This window comes from Notothenia rossii, assembly GCF_949606895.1.
Source record: "Notothenia rossii genome assembly, chromosome: 2".
Classification (NCBI taxonomy): Eukaryota; Metazoa; Chordata; class Actinopteri; order Perciformes; family Nototheniidae; genus Notothenia; species Notothenia rossii.
Genome location: NC_136904.1, coordinates 94,042,304 through 94,059,994, shown reverse-complemented (window position 1 = coordinate 94,059,994; position 17,691 = coordinate 94,042,304). Strand labels below are relative to the sequence as shown.

Genomic DNA, 17,691 nt, shown 5'->3' with positions numbered 1-17,691 from the left:
ACACACACAGTTACATGACTTTAGGTCATTTCTGATAACGATGTCACCACATCTTGACCTCTTTGACCTTAGAGTGTAAAAGTGAAGGCTCTTTATTACTCATGTTGATGATATGTCAACTCATTTGGTTGGTGTGTCATCATTAACTCACACACATGTTATCGTGGAAGGTCAACTTGAAGTTTTAGGGATGTTTGAGATGACCACACTTGGAAATGCTGTGCAGTGTTACAGACTAACTTCAATCAAAAACTGCTCCCACGGTGATCTACCAAACAGAAAGTGGACCTTTCTTTTAAAGCTCAGAGCTTTTCCTTTCTGACCGAGCTCTGATTTGAATTAAAGCACCAAACAAGAGCCATATAGAAAACTGCCTCGTGTTCTTCCTGTCTTTGGAACACCTTCTGGTCTCTTTAGGGCCACAGATACATATTTTCTCTATGTTTACCAAAAGCTCAGGAACATTCAAGAAGATATTCTGCAGATTCATTGATCATCTTTAATCGAGGGGGCCCTAAAGACCCTCATTACATCAGCTTCTGTGGACACTGATGTCATCTGAATACATTGCATCATGTTACTGAGACACACACACACACACACACACACACACACACACACACACACACACACACACACACACACACACACACACACACACACACACACACAGGTGTTTGCCTCTCAGTAATATGATGTAACGTTTGCATCCTAGCAGCAGACAAACATAAAGTGTCCAGCTTCTTCAGAGTGGGTCATTACAGGGGAGGGGGCTTCCTCTCATCATGTCAAAGCTCTCACTAACAAGCTGAGTCACACACGCTGTGTTTCTGTTCGTACTGCACGTTGAATCTTAAAACGTAATTGTTGATGGTTGTTTCGGTTGTCTAACTATTCTCTTTAATAGTTCTCCTCATTATATTGAATGCTTTCAAGGTTATGGTGCTGATCTGAACAAAAGTATAACATATCTAAATGTTCCCACACTTTCAGGCATGGAGTCAGTTAGTCAATAATGATTCTGTATGAGTGTATTTATATTTACTGATGTTCTGAGAGTGTTGAATTCATTGAATATGTTATTCTTATGCAAGCTTTTAACAGCATTGATTAACATAGTGTATATGCTACGGATTATTCTCACTTCCATTATCCTTCAATGTGATGATGCTATATGCTGGCTGGGGCACGTTTAGCCTTTCTTTCAGGTCTTCCTCTCCTTTCCTTCACCGGTTGGTCTTTGAATGCATCTCTCTTTTTGCTTTAGGTGCAAACACAAACATTTGAAATGTGAGTGAAATACTGTTTGAATAACTGAGAGATGGCAGGATTGTGGCGCATGTAGTTTATGAGAAGGTCTTAGTTTGTGTACATCACTTCTTCAGTTACTTGGAACTTATATTTCCTATTGTCAGGTCCAGCTGTGAACGTTAGCCGTTCACATGCATGCAGGTTATTGTGGTTTTTAGTATTGTATGTGTTGAATTAGGACATGTTGCATTTATATTCCCTCCTTTTATCCAGATAGAGAAAGCCTGAGTAAGTCTGTGAACCCCTGTTTGAATCACTGAGACATGCCAGGTCTTTGCTGCATGTAGTGTATGTGGAGGTGAGATATTCCCAGCACAATAGTGTCACGTACAACCCTAGGAGATTTTACAATTCACATGCATGCATGCATGCTGATTCTGTATTCATATTAATATGTGAATATTGAGTAACATATGTTGTTTTATTGTTAGTACCTTGACACAGGTAGATAATCATACTGTATACATGTGTGTACTGCTTCTGCATGCAAGTATGTGTGCACATATATGTATTTAACATAAGGAAAGAATATATTCTCACTTATATTTGACTTCAAATGAGATTATATTGATTATTGTCTGCTTGTGACCTTTCCTTAAGTCTTGCTTCTCCTTTCTATAACTCTTGTTCTTTCTATGAATGTGTTCTCTGTTTAGGCCGACTTGCAAACATGAAGGAAGCAATGTGTACGAGTGTGAAACAATGTTTAAATCAATGACCATGTTGGTGGTTCATGTGGTTTATGAGACTTTTTCCCTGCCCTTCATCTGTGTGCTTCTCTTCTCCAGCTACCTGAACTTAAATTCAATATTGTCAAAAACAAGTGTGAGGAAGGTTGTAATTCACATGCACTCAGGCTTATTGTGTTTTTGTATTACTGTTGGTGTTGAATTACGACATTTTCCTCTGAACATTTCCTTTATTGTGCATTTATATTCCCCCTTTCTTCACAGATACAGAGAGCCTGAATAAGTCTGAACTACTGTATGTGGAGGTGAGACTTTCCCAGATGTTATATTTAACATGCTCACATACAACTGTTGGAGATTGCATGCAGGCTGATTTTGTATAATATCTGACATGTTGCTAAGAAGTTCTCATTTACAGTTCCTGTATTGTTCCTCTCTTTGGTGCAGACATGAGCAACAGCAGCCTGAACCCTCCCTACTTCCAGTTGACTCTGTTTGCAGACTTTGGGCCCCTCAGATACCTGTTCTTCATCTTGTGTCTGTTCATCTATGTAACTATAGTCTCTGCTAACATGGTCATTATTCAGGCAGTGCTCCTGGAGAAGTCTCTGCATCAGCCCATGTATATGTTCATCAGCTGTCTGTGTGTAAACTCTCTGTATGGCTCAGCTGGATTCTTCCCCAGGTTCCTGCAGGACATCCTCTCTGACTCTCATTTGATCTCACGTCCATTATGCTTTATTCAGATGTATGTTATTTACACCTATGCTTCCTGTGAGCTGACCATCCTCACCATCATGGCCTACGATAGATTCATTGCTATCTGTGAGCCCTTACACTACCACAGTAAAATGACGTTTCAGAAGGTACAGGTTCTTGTGCTCGTTGCTGTTTTATACCCAGTGCTTACGATGGGCTTCTGTCTCTATCTTAGTGTTAAATTACCGCTGTGTGGAAATAAACTGAACCGGATTTTCTGCTCTAACTGGCCTGTGGTGCAGCTCTCCTGTGTGGACACCACTCCGAACAACATAGCTGGTCAGTTTCTCATGGTGACCAGCATCATCATCCCCATGTTCTTCGTCCTGTACACATATCTACGGATTCTGCTGGTCTGCAGGAGGAGATCGTCTGAATTCAGAGGAAAGGCATTACAAACCTGCCTGCCTCACATCGTGTCCTTTTTGACCTACTCCATCTCTCTCTTCTGCGAGCTGTCTCTGACTCGATTTGAGGCTGATCAACTGAATCCAAGCATCACAGTTATTTTGTCTTTAGCGTATCTGATCATTCCCCCCCTCAATAACCCTATAGTGTATGGCCTGGGTCTGCCTCAAATCAAAGGAGTCGTGTTAAGATTTCTGAAGAAGGGTCCTGCTGCTGAAATATAAAAGGAATATGTTGACCATGGTAGATTGTGTTTCCTATTATTTAAAGCAGTGGTCGCCAACCAGTCGATCGCGATCGACCGGTCGATCGCGAGTGTGGTGCGGGTAGATCGTGGACCGTTAAAAAAAAAGTAACAAAAGAAAGAAAAATTAAATTAAAATAATAATGTTTGAAAAATACGTTTTTAGATGTAAACCTATCATCCACCACCCTGTTAGCAGGTTCGACTTGATTGACGTATATTTGAGACACCTCAATAATATAATACATTAACCGTGCTTTACTTGAACCTCATCATGACACAAGAGACGACGGCAGGACTGTAATTTCCCGTGTTCAGTGAACGCAACAGAGGCAACACACCAGACCAATCAGAGAGTTGCATGGGAATACACGTGTGCTTGTGTCATTCAAGCTCGGCTCTGTGTGTGTGTGGCGATAGCGCATTTAGTGTGATAAAGAGGGAGAGAGGGAGTGAGGGAGAGAGGGAGAGAGAGGGACCTGTGCTAGCGGGGACCGTGATGTTAGCATCTGGTTAGCTAGCTGCACTGACGGACATAACGAGCTGTTTCCACAACAAGCTGGAGGAGAGTCCTCTCCTGTCAGACTGAGGGGCTCAGGTGAGCTAAAGGACTCTGAGTGTTTAGAACAGTTTTGTCACAAATTATTCAAAAGATTATTTCCGCGGCACACCTTCATATGATCATTATAGTTATACAAACAATGAGAGAATAAATGAAAAACAGGTATGAAATAATTGCCTACTATATGGCAGTAAAACAAGAATACAGTTTAATGTGATTTGTAAAATATCCATAAAGAAAAAGAAAATCTGTTTACAGTTCTGTTTCATATTTGTGCTGAGAGAGGTATCCATAGATCTCTTCATGTTGCTCTCAAAGTGCACCAGATTGATGCTTTCAACTTCAATATTTAAAAAAAAAATCTTCCCGGGGGAACATCCCCCCGGACCCCCCTTGAGGAGGTGAGGTCCGCCCCCCGATAGCACTTTACCACTGCCTATATGCCGTGAGCTGATTATGGAGCCTTCATTGTAACAGTCATTCAGATACAATTAGCCAGATATAAAGGGCCTCAAATTGGAAGCATTGTCTGGGCCGTCTTTTTCACTCAATTCTGCAATAGGAAGATCTCGCCTTTCACCTAGGCCGAGGTCGGTGATCTTGAGCTTTAAAAGGTTGGTGACCACTGATTTAAAGGTATACATGATTAGATAGAGATCAACATAAAGCACAACAACAATATTGTATATGCTTGATTTAACTTGATTTGGCTTGAATTTCCCTCAAATGTTAAAATATCACTATTCTGTTAAATGTAATAGGTTTAAAGTTAGAACACATTATGTGCTGCCTCTTCATGCATATTTAAGGTCAATATTAAAATATATATTTTTTAACATATCCTCATAAAAAGTAGATTTGACAGGAATTCCGGTGTACTGTATGTTAGGCATTGTGATGTTACACCACATACTGCTGTTATTGTGTTTTAATATGTTGTTGTGAAGCATTCACCCTTTGTTACTATAATGAAAATGTAATGATGATGTAATATATTCAATAAACAACAGTCTACAGCCATGAGAGTCCCTGCTTTTTCCCCTTTACTGAAATGAAATGCTATTGTTAGCCATTTGGAACATGTTAGTTTAACCTTGAAGCATGCTAACATTAGATAATTATCAGTGCAGCTGAGGATTATGGGAATTAATAAACTATCAAGCCTTCTATGTTTGGCCCCCTACCTTAACTTTAATGTTATACGTACAGTAAATTACAAAGATCGGCAGTTTTTGGTCCAAAACTATTTTTGCAAGAACATATTTTGTGAAATGTTAGTAAGATTGGTCACTTTCCATGCAGGTTTAGTATGAATTTGCTGTTTTTAAAAGAAAGTGGTTTGCATTAACAATTGTAATGTATCTATGATAGAAGTAGAATAAACACTAAATAACCAAATATAATATCACAAAAAGCGGGCCTGAAACCTGACATTCACTTTTAGGACCAAACTGACAGTTTTTCTGAATGAATGTTTATTTTCAAAGATATATTACCTTGCACGTAATTACGTATGGAAATTGCTTCTGTTGTCCCAGTTTTATTAATTTGATTAACAAGACAACTTTCAGGGAATTTCACTAACTGCTGGCCTACTCCAGATACAATGGACTTTTCAACAGCTCACCTCTGGCTGGCAGATGACCATCACCAGTGCTCCAACCACATACACAACCCGATGGGCCCAAGCCCGTGCTACAAACGAAATATATACAAATGTAGAGTATTTACAAAACCCCTGAGCCGGCAGGACAGCCAGACGCTCTCTTCGGCCTCTGTAAGCTTAGGGGCAAGACGCTACCTAGAGCTTCACTGGCCCCGCAAGACGCTAAGGCCAGTGATCACAGGGGTTTAAGGAGCCGCTCAAGCTAGCCTGCTGGATGCGAGGCCAACTGACAGGTTCAAGTGGCACCCCCACACAGGCCACTCACAGCCGGGTTACCTATTGGGAAACCATAGACAATATCAAGCGCTGGCTAACACACAAAACCAACTCCCCAAAGGGAGCGTATGAAGTCTTCTCGCCGCAGGCCCAAGGACCGCGTCCATGCACCTGGTGAAGGTACGAGGGGCCAGCGAGATCCCAAAGGGGAGGACACAGAATTCGAAGATCTTGTCTTCGCAGAACCGTAGGAACCGCCTTTGACCCTCCCAGATGGGAATCTGAAAGTAGGCGTCCCTGAGGCCTATGGTGGCAAACCTATCGCCTGCCTGGATTGCCTGCATCACCCTGGGAATTGTCAAATGTTTAACTTCAGGGGCCGGAGAAACAGGTTGAGGCCACTGAGGACCAGGATTGGTCTTAGTCTCCCATCCTTTTTGGGGACGAGGAAACAGCGGGAATAGAACTCAGCCCGCCGATCCCCTGGCAACACCTCCCTGACTGCACCTTTCGCTAGGGTGGTGGAAACCTCCACCCGCAACGCCTCTGTGTGCCGCGGGTCCATCACTGACGAAACCGTCGCTGATCTCGCCATAGGGGGAAGTCCGAGCAAACTGAAGCAGGTAACCCTTAGTCATGTTTGAGACCACACCCTGGTCCGTGCTCCGAGCTTTCCAAACCATGTGATGGGCTGTGGTGATGCGAGGGCTGGGTCCTTACTGGCGTCAGGAGGAAGGCTGCAGCTGCCGGGAACCATGGCCCCGAGCCCTGCCACCACGCCGACCTGCCTGTCGTCGCCTGCTCCGCCGAGAGTCTTCCAAGTAGTCCCTCAGGTCCTCAGGGGGTTGCCTAGGGTATACAGCTTGAGCGGTTGATGACCTACGCCCACCCCGGCCCCGGCCAAAGGTACGGGAGATCTCCCGAGCACAACGGCGGGCCTCCTGGGCTTGTTGCAGCAGGGCACTGACCTCCTGGCCAAACATGGCTGATGGCTCTACCGGCAGTTTCATAAGACAGGCTCGGTCCTCCTGCTGCAGCCTGGACTGAAAGAATGAAAAGAAGCTCATCTCTGCGAGTCACAAGACAGGAGCTGATTGGTGGTCCTGCTTTACATTCACAGAAGGCCCGCTATAGTACAACAACGAGAGAGTAATGTCAAGTGACAGTACAATTGACCAATTATATCTTCCCTCGAAATTGGTGGGCTTTATTATCGCGGACTTTATGACAAGTTTCGCCCGCTGCGCTGCTAAGTTTATGCATGTGTTATAACAACGGGTCAAGCTAGGCGGAAGTAGTTAATTAGCATACGTTAATTCACGATGGCTCATGTCAGTGATAGTGATGACATCGTTGCAAAACTACCAACCGAGTCATTTTCTAAGAATGAGTTAGACTGATAAATTGGAGTTATTTACCAAAGGGCGAGCAACACCACGGCTTCATTTAGTTCAAAAAACCAAACGGTTCGAGAGGCATTTTAATATCGACAATTACGCCAGATACAACTGGATGACCGGATCAACCAGGGAACCAAAGCTTTACTGCTGGGATTGCTTGCTTTTTGGAGCGGACAGTGGGTCATGGGCCAGAGATGGATATTCTGATTTTCTGAATGCTTCAGGTCACCTCAGAGCTACTATTCGCCTTAAAACATTTGGGGACACCAGGATAGGGCTCCAGCTGGATGAGCAACAATGCCGGGATGTCATCGCTCATAATGAAAAGGTGAAGAGGAACCAAGGAATTTTGTAACGCCTCATAAATTGTGTGGTGTACTTGGGCAAGCAGGAGTTGCCACTCCGAGGTCACGATGAGAGTGTAACTTCATCAAACAAGGGGAATTACATAGAGTTGCTGGATTTCGTGGCAGAATATGACAGCGACCTGCACACACACCTCGCCACATCAACACTCTTTACCGGCATGTCCTCGAGGATTCAGAATGACCTGATCAGCGCTGTTGCTTGTTGTTTTCAAAGCCCTAAATGGGCTGGCTCCGGCCTATGTAGCCGAACTCCTCCATCGCTACACCCCAGCCAGAGCCTTAAAGTCTGCTGACCAGCTGCTGCTGGTAGTGCCCAAGACCAGGCTAAAAACCCGAGGGCACCGAGCCTTCGCAGCAGCGGGCCCTAGGCTCTGGAACACTCTGCCCCTCAACGTGAGGTCGGCCCAGACATTAGGGTTTTTTAAATCAACACTTAAAACTCACTTCTTTTCTCTGGCCTTCTAGCCTTTTCTTATCAAGCTCCACTTTTGTGGAATCAGCTTCCAGTTTGTGTTCAGGCGGCCGACAGCCTATCCGTTTTAAGAGTACGCTTAAGACCTTCCTTTTGATAAAGCTTATAGTCGATAAAATGACCTAATGAGAGTGCTTTGACGCACAGAAAACCACTCTGGCCAGTCCCTTGACCCAGCACCTGGAAGAACCCGGAATGTCCCTCCAGAAACCACAACCTTGCCCACGGCAACAAACCCAAGACCTGACCCCCAGGTCGCTGCTGAACTGGCCCACCCGTCCGACACGCGTGACATGATCCAACATGCCGAGACACATCTCTCCTCAACCCAGGCCAAAATAAATACCGTAACAGGTAACCACATGTTCTACGGACGCCCAGATGTCCCGACTGCCCATGCGCTTTTCTGAGGACCTCCTCGCGAAACCTGACAGGAACCACAATCGGATACACTGGCCCACTTTCTGACCAGCAACCCCCCATGCAGCTGACAACCCCTGGTGACACCATTTCCATCCTCGGTGGAGACCATCCACGGCTCACAGCCCGGGTCACAGAGCAAGCCACAAACACTGCAGGAGAGCACTTGGCATTCTCCTCTGCCTTAACAGTCACAGTAGGTGAAGATGACAGGCCAGGCCGTTACCCAGGATAACATCCACACCACCACTTGGCATTACAGGACGGACCCCCATGGCGACCTCACCCTGCACCAGACCTGAGTTAAGCACAACAGAATGCAGAGGAACAGGCACAACATTCATTCCCATACCTCGCATCCGGACAAAATCCCCAGTTCCAGATTTGTCCGAAAACGGTAACACAGAGCTCAGAATGTATGAGTCATACGATGCCTCTCAAAATCTTTACCGGCACGCTGATATCACTTCCCACCAATGACACGTATCCGGTTGACACAGATGCAGAAAACAGTGGGTCCTTCCACCCGCATGGCTCATTAATCTGCTGACAGGGAGACAGGTAACAGGTAACAGCACCACAGACACAGCACAAGCAGCAGAGTTAAACTGGCCTACACAGTTCCCCCTGCTAGCCTTAGCTTTGGGACAGTCAGCCTTCCAGTGCCCTCTCTCCCTGCAGAAATGACAGATTTCCGAATCACCCTGTGGCTGACCTCGCATCTCACGCTCACCCCAGTGCGGATTAGCGTTCTCTTCCCATCTCCCTGCTGCACGATACATACCAGCTTCATCCTGGACCCTGAAGTCGCGACCGCCCCTGTGCGTTGGTTAGCACATAGTCATCTGCCAGAGCAGCAACCTCTGCAGCAGTTTTCACCTTACGCTTGCTGATATAAACCGCAATGTGGCCGGGCACAGAATTTTTAAATTGCTCCAACACCATCAACTCACATAATGCGACATACGTATCCACTTTCAAAGAGTTACACCACCTACAGAAAGAGGTAACCAGATCCCTGGCAAACTCAACATGTGTCTGCCTGCTAGACATCTCCCAGGACCGAAACCTCTGTCGATAAACCTCAGGGACCAACTCGTAAGCCTTCAACACAGCAGTTTTAACCATTAGATACACTTTGCTGTCAGCCACCGTTAAAGCAGAGTAAGCTTCCTGGGCCCTACCTGTTAGCACACACTGCAGCAATAAGGTGCAATTAGCATCTGACCACTCTCTGCTCTCAGCCACACGCTCAAATAAGGAGAAAAATGTATCTGGATCTCGTTCATTAAACTGAGGCACAACAGGAACATATTTGCTCTAACAATCCCTCTTATGTTTTCCTTCATCCTTTTATCCCCAACATCCAATCGGAAATGTTCAGCAACACCGATCAGCTGCTCACGTGAGAAGCCCTCCAGTAGCTCCTCTGTAGGCGCTCTCACAAAGTCCTCCAAACTCTCCATCATGACAACACTGTGTGGCACGCTCACGCTACTACACAGCCTACACGCTACCGCGGCCTGTCCCTCTAACTGCCTCAGAGTAACTGGCTAAACTCCCCGCTAGTCTTCAGGTGCTGGTTATGGCGGGTACTTACTAGGGATGGGCATGATTAATCGATGATCGATAATTGATCGTTAAGGATTTTGTCGATTTCGTATTTTTCTTATCGATGATCGGTAATAAAACATCCTACCAGCAGGGGGCGATATAGCGTAAGGAGTCGCGACAGCAGAGAAAACTTCCTGCGAGCTGCTCACTCACAAAGATAACAACATGAAGCGCGCGAAACGAAGTCCGGTGTGGGACCATTTTGAGATAAAAAACGAGTCCGCTCACTGTATACACTGCGACACGGTTTACAAGTACAACACGACAACAACTCCGATGATGTACCACTTAAAGAGCCTTCATCCCAGCGTGTTAAGAGGCACTGAATCCTCCGTTCAGCCCACCATCACCTCAGTTTTAAACCGGAGGAGCTGTGATGCGAAGCGGGCGGAGAAAATCACAGAAAGTATCGCCAAAATGATTGAAGTGGACATCTTCCCCACAAGTGTCGTCGAGGGGAAAGGATTTAGAGATGTGGTTAGTTTACTTGAACCAGCGTATCAGATTCCCTCACGGCGCACTATCACCAGGGTCATAGAAACCCACTACAAGGAGCGAAAACAGGAGCTCCTAAACAAGTTAGCCACAGCAGCTAGTGTTGCTATAACAACAGACTGTTGGACCGCTTTAACAGCGGAGAGCTACATCACTATCACATGCCACTACATTTGCGACAACTGGCAAATGAATTCAGCGGTCCTGCTCACTGAAAGCCTTCCAGGCCGGCATACTGCCGACCTTCTCGCTGAGAAGATGAATGAAGCTGTAGAGCAGTGGGGATTTGAAGCCAGAGTTATCGCCTGCGTCCACGACAACGCGGCCAACATTACGGCTGCCAACAATCCCACCAGAGTCAGCTGGGTGTCTGTTGCTTGCTTTGCACATACTCTCCAATTAGCCATAAATGACGGGTTTGCTCTATACCTGCATCGGGTCATCTCTGCAGCTGGTAAACTCGTTAGCCACTTTAATCACAGCACTGTGGCAACCAATGCGCTTAAGGAGAAGCAGGAGCAAATGGGCCTCGCCACCCACCGGCTTATTCAATCGTGCAAAACACGGTGGAACTCAGTCTGTGAGATGTTTGAGCGACTTGTGGAGCAGCGCTGGGCTGTTGTTGCTGTCCTCTCGGACAGAACCCTGACCAAGCTTCAAGATGCCAGGGTCCTGGAGCTGAAGGATGAGCACTGGCGGCTCATGGAGGACGCACAGCCTGTGTTAGCAGCACTTAAGTGTGTCACAACTGCCATGTCTGCCGAGAAGGACGTCTCCATCTCAAACATTTATCCAGTAAGCTTCAGCCTCATCAACACCCATCTCATGCGGAGAGAAGGAGACGAGACCAGAGTAACCGAATTCAAGACCAAAGTGAAGTCCTCCCTCAGCAACAGAATGAAGGTAAACTAACTAATTAGTTGACATGACACTCATAATAAATAGCCGCTGATGACGAGACTGACATAGGCATAGCTAAATGTCGCTTATGTGCTTTGCTTATTTAGATATGGCATATTTTCAAACGTTTTTTATCGATCATCCGACATTTTTCTATAATTTATTTATACAGGTTTGGTCTGACGAGTTTGTGACATCCGCCCCAATGATTGCATCCATGCTGGATCCCCGTCACAAGCATTTGAGCTTTCTTTCGCCACCACAGAGACTAATTGCTAATGCTAAACTGGTTGAACTGGGAGAGGCAATTGATGCAGGTGAGGCGGCTATCTCACAGACTGGGAGAGAGGAGGCGGTGTTGTCATGCCGGGGAAGTCCCACAACTGTCACTGCCACTACGCACGTTTCTGCGATGGCACTTCTCCTGGGGGAGCAATACTCATCTACCCCACAGGACACTGGCATTGAAACAGAGACTCAGAACTTTCTGAGGGACATACCCCCACCTCTGGAGTGCAGCCCGACTGATTGGTGGAAAGTGAACGGTGGAAAGTTTCCCAGGCTGGCTAAATTAGCTAGACGCTATCTCTGCATCCCCGCCACCTCGGTCCCGTCAGAGCGGGTCTTTTCAGCCGCTGGACTGACCGTCACTCGGCTCCGTTCACGTCTCACCCCCGAGCATGTTAACATGCTAATTTTCCTCAACAAAAACCAGTAGGTTAAGTAAGCTATAGCCTCCTAACCACCGTAGCCTTTAGTCAGACCGAGGCCTATAACGTGTTATTGTTTTGTGTTTACTATTGTTAGTTAAAGTTTTATATCTAAAATAGGCGGAATTGTATTTATTTTGTTTGAGAACACTGGCTCTTATTTTGTTAATATCCCCGACGCCTCCGACATTTGTTTTGTTTATTGTTTGCACATTTAAACACAGAAGTGAGTTTCTGATACTATTGTTAGTTAATGTTTTATGTCTAAAATAGGCGGAATTGTATTTATTTTGTTTGAGAACACTGGCTCTTATTTTGTTAATATCCCCGACGCCTCCGCGACATTTCTTTTGTTTATTGTTTGCACATTTAAACACAGGAGTTTCTCATTATACTATTGTTAGTTAATGTTTTATGTCTAAAAGAGGCGGAATTGTATTTATTTTGTTTTTGTTTATTTTAAGAACACTGGCTCTTATTTTTTTAATGTCGCGGAGGCGTCGGGGATATTTCTTTTGTTTAACATTTGCACATTTAAATAAACATAAAAGTGAGTTTCTCACTTCTGTTATTCTGTATCGACCTGCATTAATGTTCACGTGTTCTGTTAACGGTTGTTTTATGGTCAGGCTTCTGTGAGGAGAGCAGTTAGGGGCGGGGTGGAGAGCAGAGGGCTTTTTGAGTGCGTGTCTGTGTGGGCGCGTGCGTGTGGGTGAGAAAGGCTGCATGTTAGGGAGAGGAAGTGATGTATGTATTATTAATGTAACTTGTATATTTATAAAATGTACTGCCCTAATAATTTAAAATAAAGTTTATAAAAAATAAAAAAAAAGAAGAGCAGCACGTTGTTGAGCGGTTTGTTGTTTTTGGTTGTTTTGGCGTGGTCCCGGCCCACAGTGACCCTTCCTGTAACCGCAATAAAGCTGTTAAGATTGTATACGCTTCGCTCGTCATTCCGACCTGTCCGGGTGGACGTTACAATACGTCATACAGTTTTTTTGACGGGTATAAATGTTAACGATTAATCGATAATTGATCGTTAACGTCTCACGATGATCGATTAAAGAGATTTCTTAAAATGCCCATCCCTAGTACTTACGCACTAAATACCGTAAGCTCGGCGAAGCAACCGAAAAAATCGGCAACTCCACCCGCAGCCTCGGCGTGCTCCCAAGCTAATAGCTCTAACCACTTTCACACCACACTACAACCCCCCCCTACGACCTCCAAGGGAGACCGTACTAGACCTAACAGCAGGGTCGGCTCCAGAACAAATCGAATGGGGGGTCAATCATTTACCACGGGGGGGGCACACACATGCTGTAAAGTCTCTCTCTCTCTCTCTCTCTCTCTCTCACACTCACACTCACACTCTCTCACACACACACACACACACACACACACACACACACACACACACACACACACACACACACAGGTGTTTGCCTCTCAGTAATATGATGTAACGTTTGCATCCTAGCAGCAGACAAACTTAAAGTGTCCAGCTTCTTCAGAGTGGGTCATTACAGGGGAGGGGGCTTCCTCTCATCATGTCAAAGCTCTCACTAACAAGCTGAGTCACACACGCTGTGTTTCTGTTCGTACTGCACGTTGAATCTTAAAACGTAATTGTTGATGGTTGTTTCGGTTGTCTAACTATTCTCTTTAATAGTTGTCCTCATTATATTGAATGCTTTCAAGGTTATGGTGCTGATCTGAACAAAAGTATAACATATCTAAATGTTCCCACACTTTCAGGCATGGAGTCAGTTAGTCAATAATGATTCTGTATGAGTGTATTTATATTTACTGATGTTCTGAGAGTGTTGAATTCATTGAATATGTTATTTTTATGAGAGCTTTTAACAGCATTGATTAACATAGTGTATATGCTACGGATTATTCTCACTTCCATTATCCTTCAATGTGATGATGCTATATGCTGGCTGGGGCACGTTTAGCCTTTCTTTCAGGTCTTCCTCTCCTTTCCTTCACCGGTTGGTCTTTGAATGCATCTCTCTTTTTGCTTTAGGTGCAAACACAAACATTTGAAATGTGAGTGAAATACTGTTTGAATAACTGAGAGATGGCAGGATTGTGGCGCATGTAGTTTATGAGAAGGTCTTAGTTTGTGTACATCACTTCTTCAGTTACTTGGAACTTATATTTCCTATTGTCAGGTCCAGCTGTGAACGTTAGCCGTTCACATGCATGCAGGTTATTGTGGTTTTTAGTATTGTATGTGTTGAATTAGGACATGTTGCATTTATATTCCCTCCTTTTATCCAGATACAGAAAGCCTGAGTAAGTCTGTGAACTCCTGTTTGAATCACTGAGACATGCCAGGTCTTTGCTGCATGTAGTGTATGTGGAGGTGAGATATTCCTAGCACAATAGTGTCACGTACAACCCTAGGAGATTTTACAATTCACATGCATGCAGGCTGATTCTGTATTCATATTAATATTTGAATATTGAGTAACATACATTGTTTTATTGTTAGTACCTTGACACAGGTAGATAATCATACTGTATACATGTGTGTACTGCTTCTGCATGCAAGTATGTGTGCACATATATTTATTTAACATAAGGAAAGAATATATTCTCACTTATATTTGACTTACTTCAAATGAGATTATATTGATTATTGTCTGCTTGTGACCTTTCCTTAAGTCTTGCTTCTCCTTTCTATAACTCTTGTTCTTTCTATGAATGTGTTCTCTGTTTAGGCTGACTTGCAAACATGAAGGAAGCAATGTGTACGAGTGTGAAACAATGTTTAAATCAATGTGAATGACCATGTTGGTGGTTCATGTGGTTTATGAGACTTTTTCCCTGCCCTTCATCTGTGTGCTTCTCTTCTCCAGCTACCTGAACTTAAATTCAATATTGTCAAGTACAAGAGTTAGGAAGGTTGTATTTCACATGCACTCAGGCTTATTGTGTTTTTGTATTACTGTCTGTGTTGAATTACGACATTTTACTCTGAACATTTCCTTTATTGTGCATTTATATTCCCCCTTTCTTCATAGATACAGAGAGCCTGAATAAGTCTGAACTACTGTATGTGGAGGTGAGACTTTCCCAGATGTTATATTGAACATGCTCACATACAACTGTTGGAGATTGCATGCAGGCTGATTTTGTATAATATCTGACATGTAGCTAACAACATCTCATTAACAGTTCCTGTATTGTTCCTCTCTTTGGTGCAGACATGAGCAACAGCAGCCTGAACCCTCCCTACTTCCAGTTCACTCTGTTTGCAGACTTTGGGCCCCTCAGATACCTGTTCTTCATCTTGTGTCTGTTCACCTATGTAACTATAGTCTCTGCTAACATGGTCATTATTCAGGCAGTGTTCCTGGAGAAGTCTCTGCATCAGCCCATGTATATTTTCATCAGCTGTCTGTGTGTAAACTCTCTGTATGGCTCAGCTGGGTTCTTCCCCAGGTTCCTGCAGGACATCCTCTCTGACTCTCATTTGGTCTCACGTCCATTATGCTTTATTCAGGTGTATGTTATTTACACCTATGCTTCCTGTGAGCTGACCATCCTCACCATCATGGCCTACGATAGGTTCATTGCTATCTGTCAGCCCTTACACTACCACAGTAAAATGACCTTCAAATGGGTGCAGGTTCTTATGCTCGTTGCTGTTTTCTACCCAGTGTGTGTTATTGGCTTCTTACTCTATCTTACTGTTATATTACCGCTGTGTGGAAATAAACTGAACCGGATTTTCTGCTCTAACTGGCCTGTGGTGCAGCTCTCCTGTGTGGACACCACTCTGAACAACATAGCTGGTCAGTTTCTCGTGGTGACCGGCATCATCATCCCCCTATTCTTCGTCCTGTACACATATCTACGGATTCTGCTGGTCTGCAGCAGGAGATCGTCCGAATTCAGAGGAAAGGCTTTACAAACCTGCCTGCCTCACATCGTGTCCTTTTTGACCTACTCCATCTCTCTCTTCTGCGAGCTGTCTCTGACTCGATTTGAGGCTGATCAACTGAATCCAAGCATCGCAGTTATTTTGTCTTTAGCGTATCTGATCATTCCCCCCCTCAATAACCCGATAGTGTATGGCCTGGGTCTGCCTCAAATCAAAGGAGTCGTGTTAAGATTTCTGAAGAAGGGTCCTGCTGCTGAAATATAAAAGGAGTATGTTGACCATGTTAGATTAGGTTTCCTATTATTTAAAGGGTTACATGATTAGATAGAGATCAACATAAAGCACAACAACAATATTGTATATGCTTGATTTAACTTGATTTGGCTTGAATTTCCCTCAAATGTTAAAATATCACTATTCTGTTAAATGTAATAGATTTAAAGTTAGAACACATTATGTGCTGCCTCTTCATGCATATTTAAGGTCAATATTAAAATGTATTTTTTTAACATATCCTCATAAAAAGTAGATTTGACAGGAATTCCGGTGTACTGTATGTTAGGCATTGTGATGTTACACCACATACTGTTGTTATTGTGTTTTAATATGTTGTTGTGAAGCATTCACCCTTTGTTACTATAATGACAATGTAATGATGATGTAATATATTCAATAAACAACAGTCTACAGCCATGAGAGTCCCTGCTTTTTCACCTTTACTTAAATGAAATGCTATTGTTAGCCATTTGGAACATATTAGTTTAACCTTGAAGCATGCTAACATTAGATACTTATCAGTGCAGCTGAGGATTATGGGAATTAATAAACTATCAAGCTTCTATGTTTGGCCCCCTACCTTAACTTTAATGGTATACGTACAGTAAATTACAAAGATCTGCAGTTTTTGGTCCAAAACTATTTTTGCAAGAACATATTTTGTGAAATGTTAGTAAGATTGGTCACTTTCCATGCAGGTTTAGTATGAATTTACTGTTTTTAAAAGAAAGTGGTTTGCATTAACAATTGTAATGTATCTATGATAGAAGTAGAATAAACACTAAATAACCAAATATAATATCACAAAAAGCGGGCCTGAAACCTGACATTCACTTTTAGGACCAAACTGACAGTTTTTCTGAATGAATGTTTATTTTCAAAGATATATTACCTTCCACATAATTACGTATGGAAATTGCTTCTGTTGTCCCAGTTTTATTAATTTGATTAAAAAGACAACTTTCAGGGAATTTCCCTAACAGCTGGCCTATCCAGATACAATGGACTTTTCAACAGCTCACCTCTGGCTGGCAGATGACCATCACCAGTGGTCCAACCACATACACAACCCGATGGGCCCAAGCCCGTGCTACAAACGAAATATATACAAATGTAGAGTATTTACAAAACCCCTGAGCCGGCAGGACAGCCAGACGCTCTCTTCGGCCTCTGTAAGCTTAGGGGCAAGACGCTACCTAGAGCTTCACTGGCCCCGCAAGACGCTAAGGCCAGTGATCAAAGGGGTTTAAGGAGCCGCTCAAGCTAGCCTGCTGGATGCGAGG

General features: G+C 44.0%; 3 protein-coding genes across 3 annotated transcripts in view; all 3 read left to right on the top strand.

Moving 5' to 3' along the window:
* Window positions 1–3,391, top strand: part of LOC307029774 (olfactory receptor 51I2-like) — a gene marked incomplete at both ends in the record, with an annotated part of 7,488 nt that extends 4,097 nt beyond the window's left edge. Inside the window, 2 exons of the mRNA XM_079665857.1 lie at window positions 2,100–2,136; window positions 2,448–3,391. Of these exons, the coding sequence (XP_079521983.1) occupies window positions 2,100–2,136; window positions 2,448–3,391 (981 nt within the window). The remainder of the gene's footprint in view (window positions 1–2,099; window positions 2,137–2,447) is intronic.
* A 490-nt stretch (window positions 3,392–3,881) lies between these two features.
* Window positions 3,882–16,396, top strand: LOC307029773 (olfactory receptor 51L1-like; the record flags this gene model as incomplete). Its single annotated transcript, XM_079665856.1, has 4 exons — window positions 3,882–4,009; window positions 14,524–14,608; window positions 15,270–15,310; window positions 15,453–16,396. The coding sequence occupies exon 4, from the start codon at window positions 15,455–15,457 to the stop codon at window positions 16,394–16,396; it is 942 nt and encodes a 313-aa protein (XP_079521982.1). The 5' UTR covers window positions 3,882–4,009; window positions 14,524–14,608; window positions 15,270–15,310; window positions 15,453–15,454.
* Window positions 10,112–12,681, top strand: LOC307030396 (E3 SUMO-protein ligase ZBED1-like). The gene is made up of 2 exons (XM_079666770.1): window positions 10,112–11,527; window positions 11,697–12,681. The coding sequence occupies exons 1-2, from the start codon at window positions 10,295–10,297 to the stop codon at window positions 12,240–12,242; spliced, it is 1,779 nt and encodes a 592-aa protein (XP_079522896.1). The 5' UTR covers window positions 10,112–10,294; the 3' UTR covers window positions 12,243–12,681.
* Window positions 16,397–17,691: the final 1,295 nt, after the last annotated feature.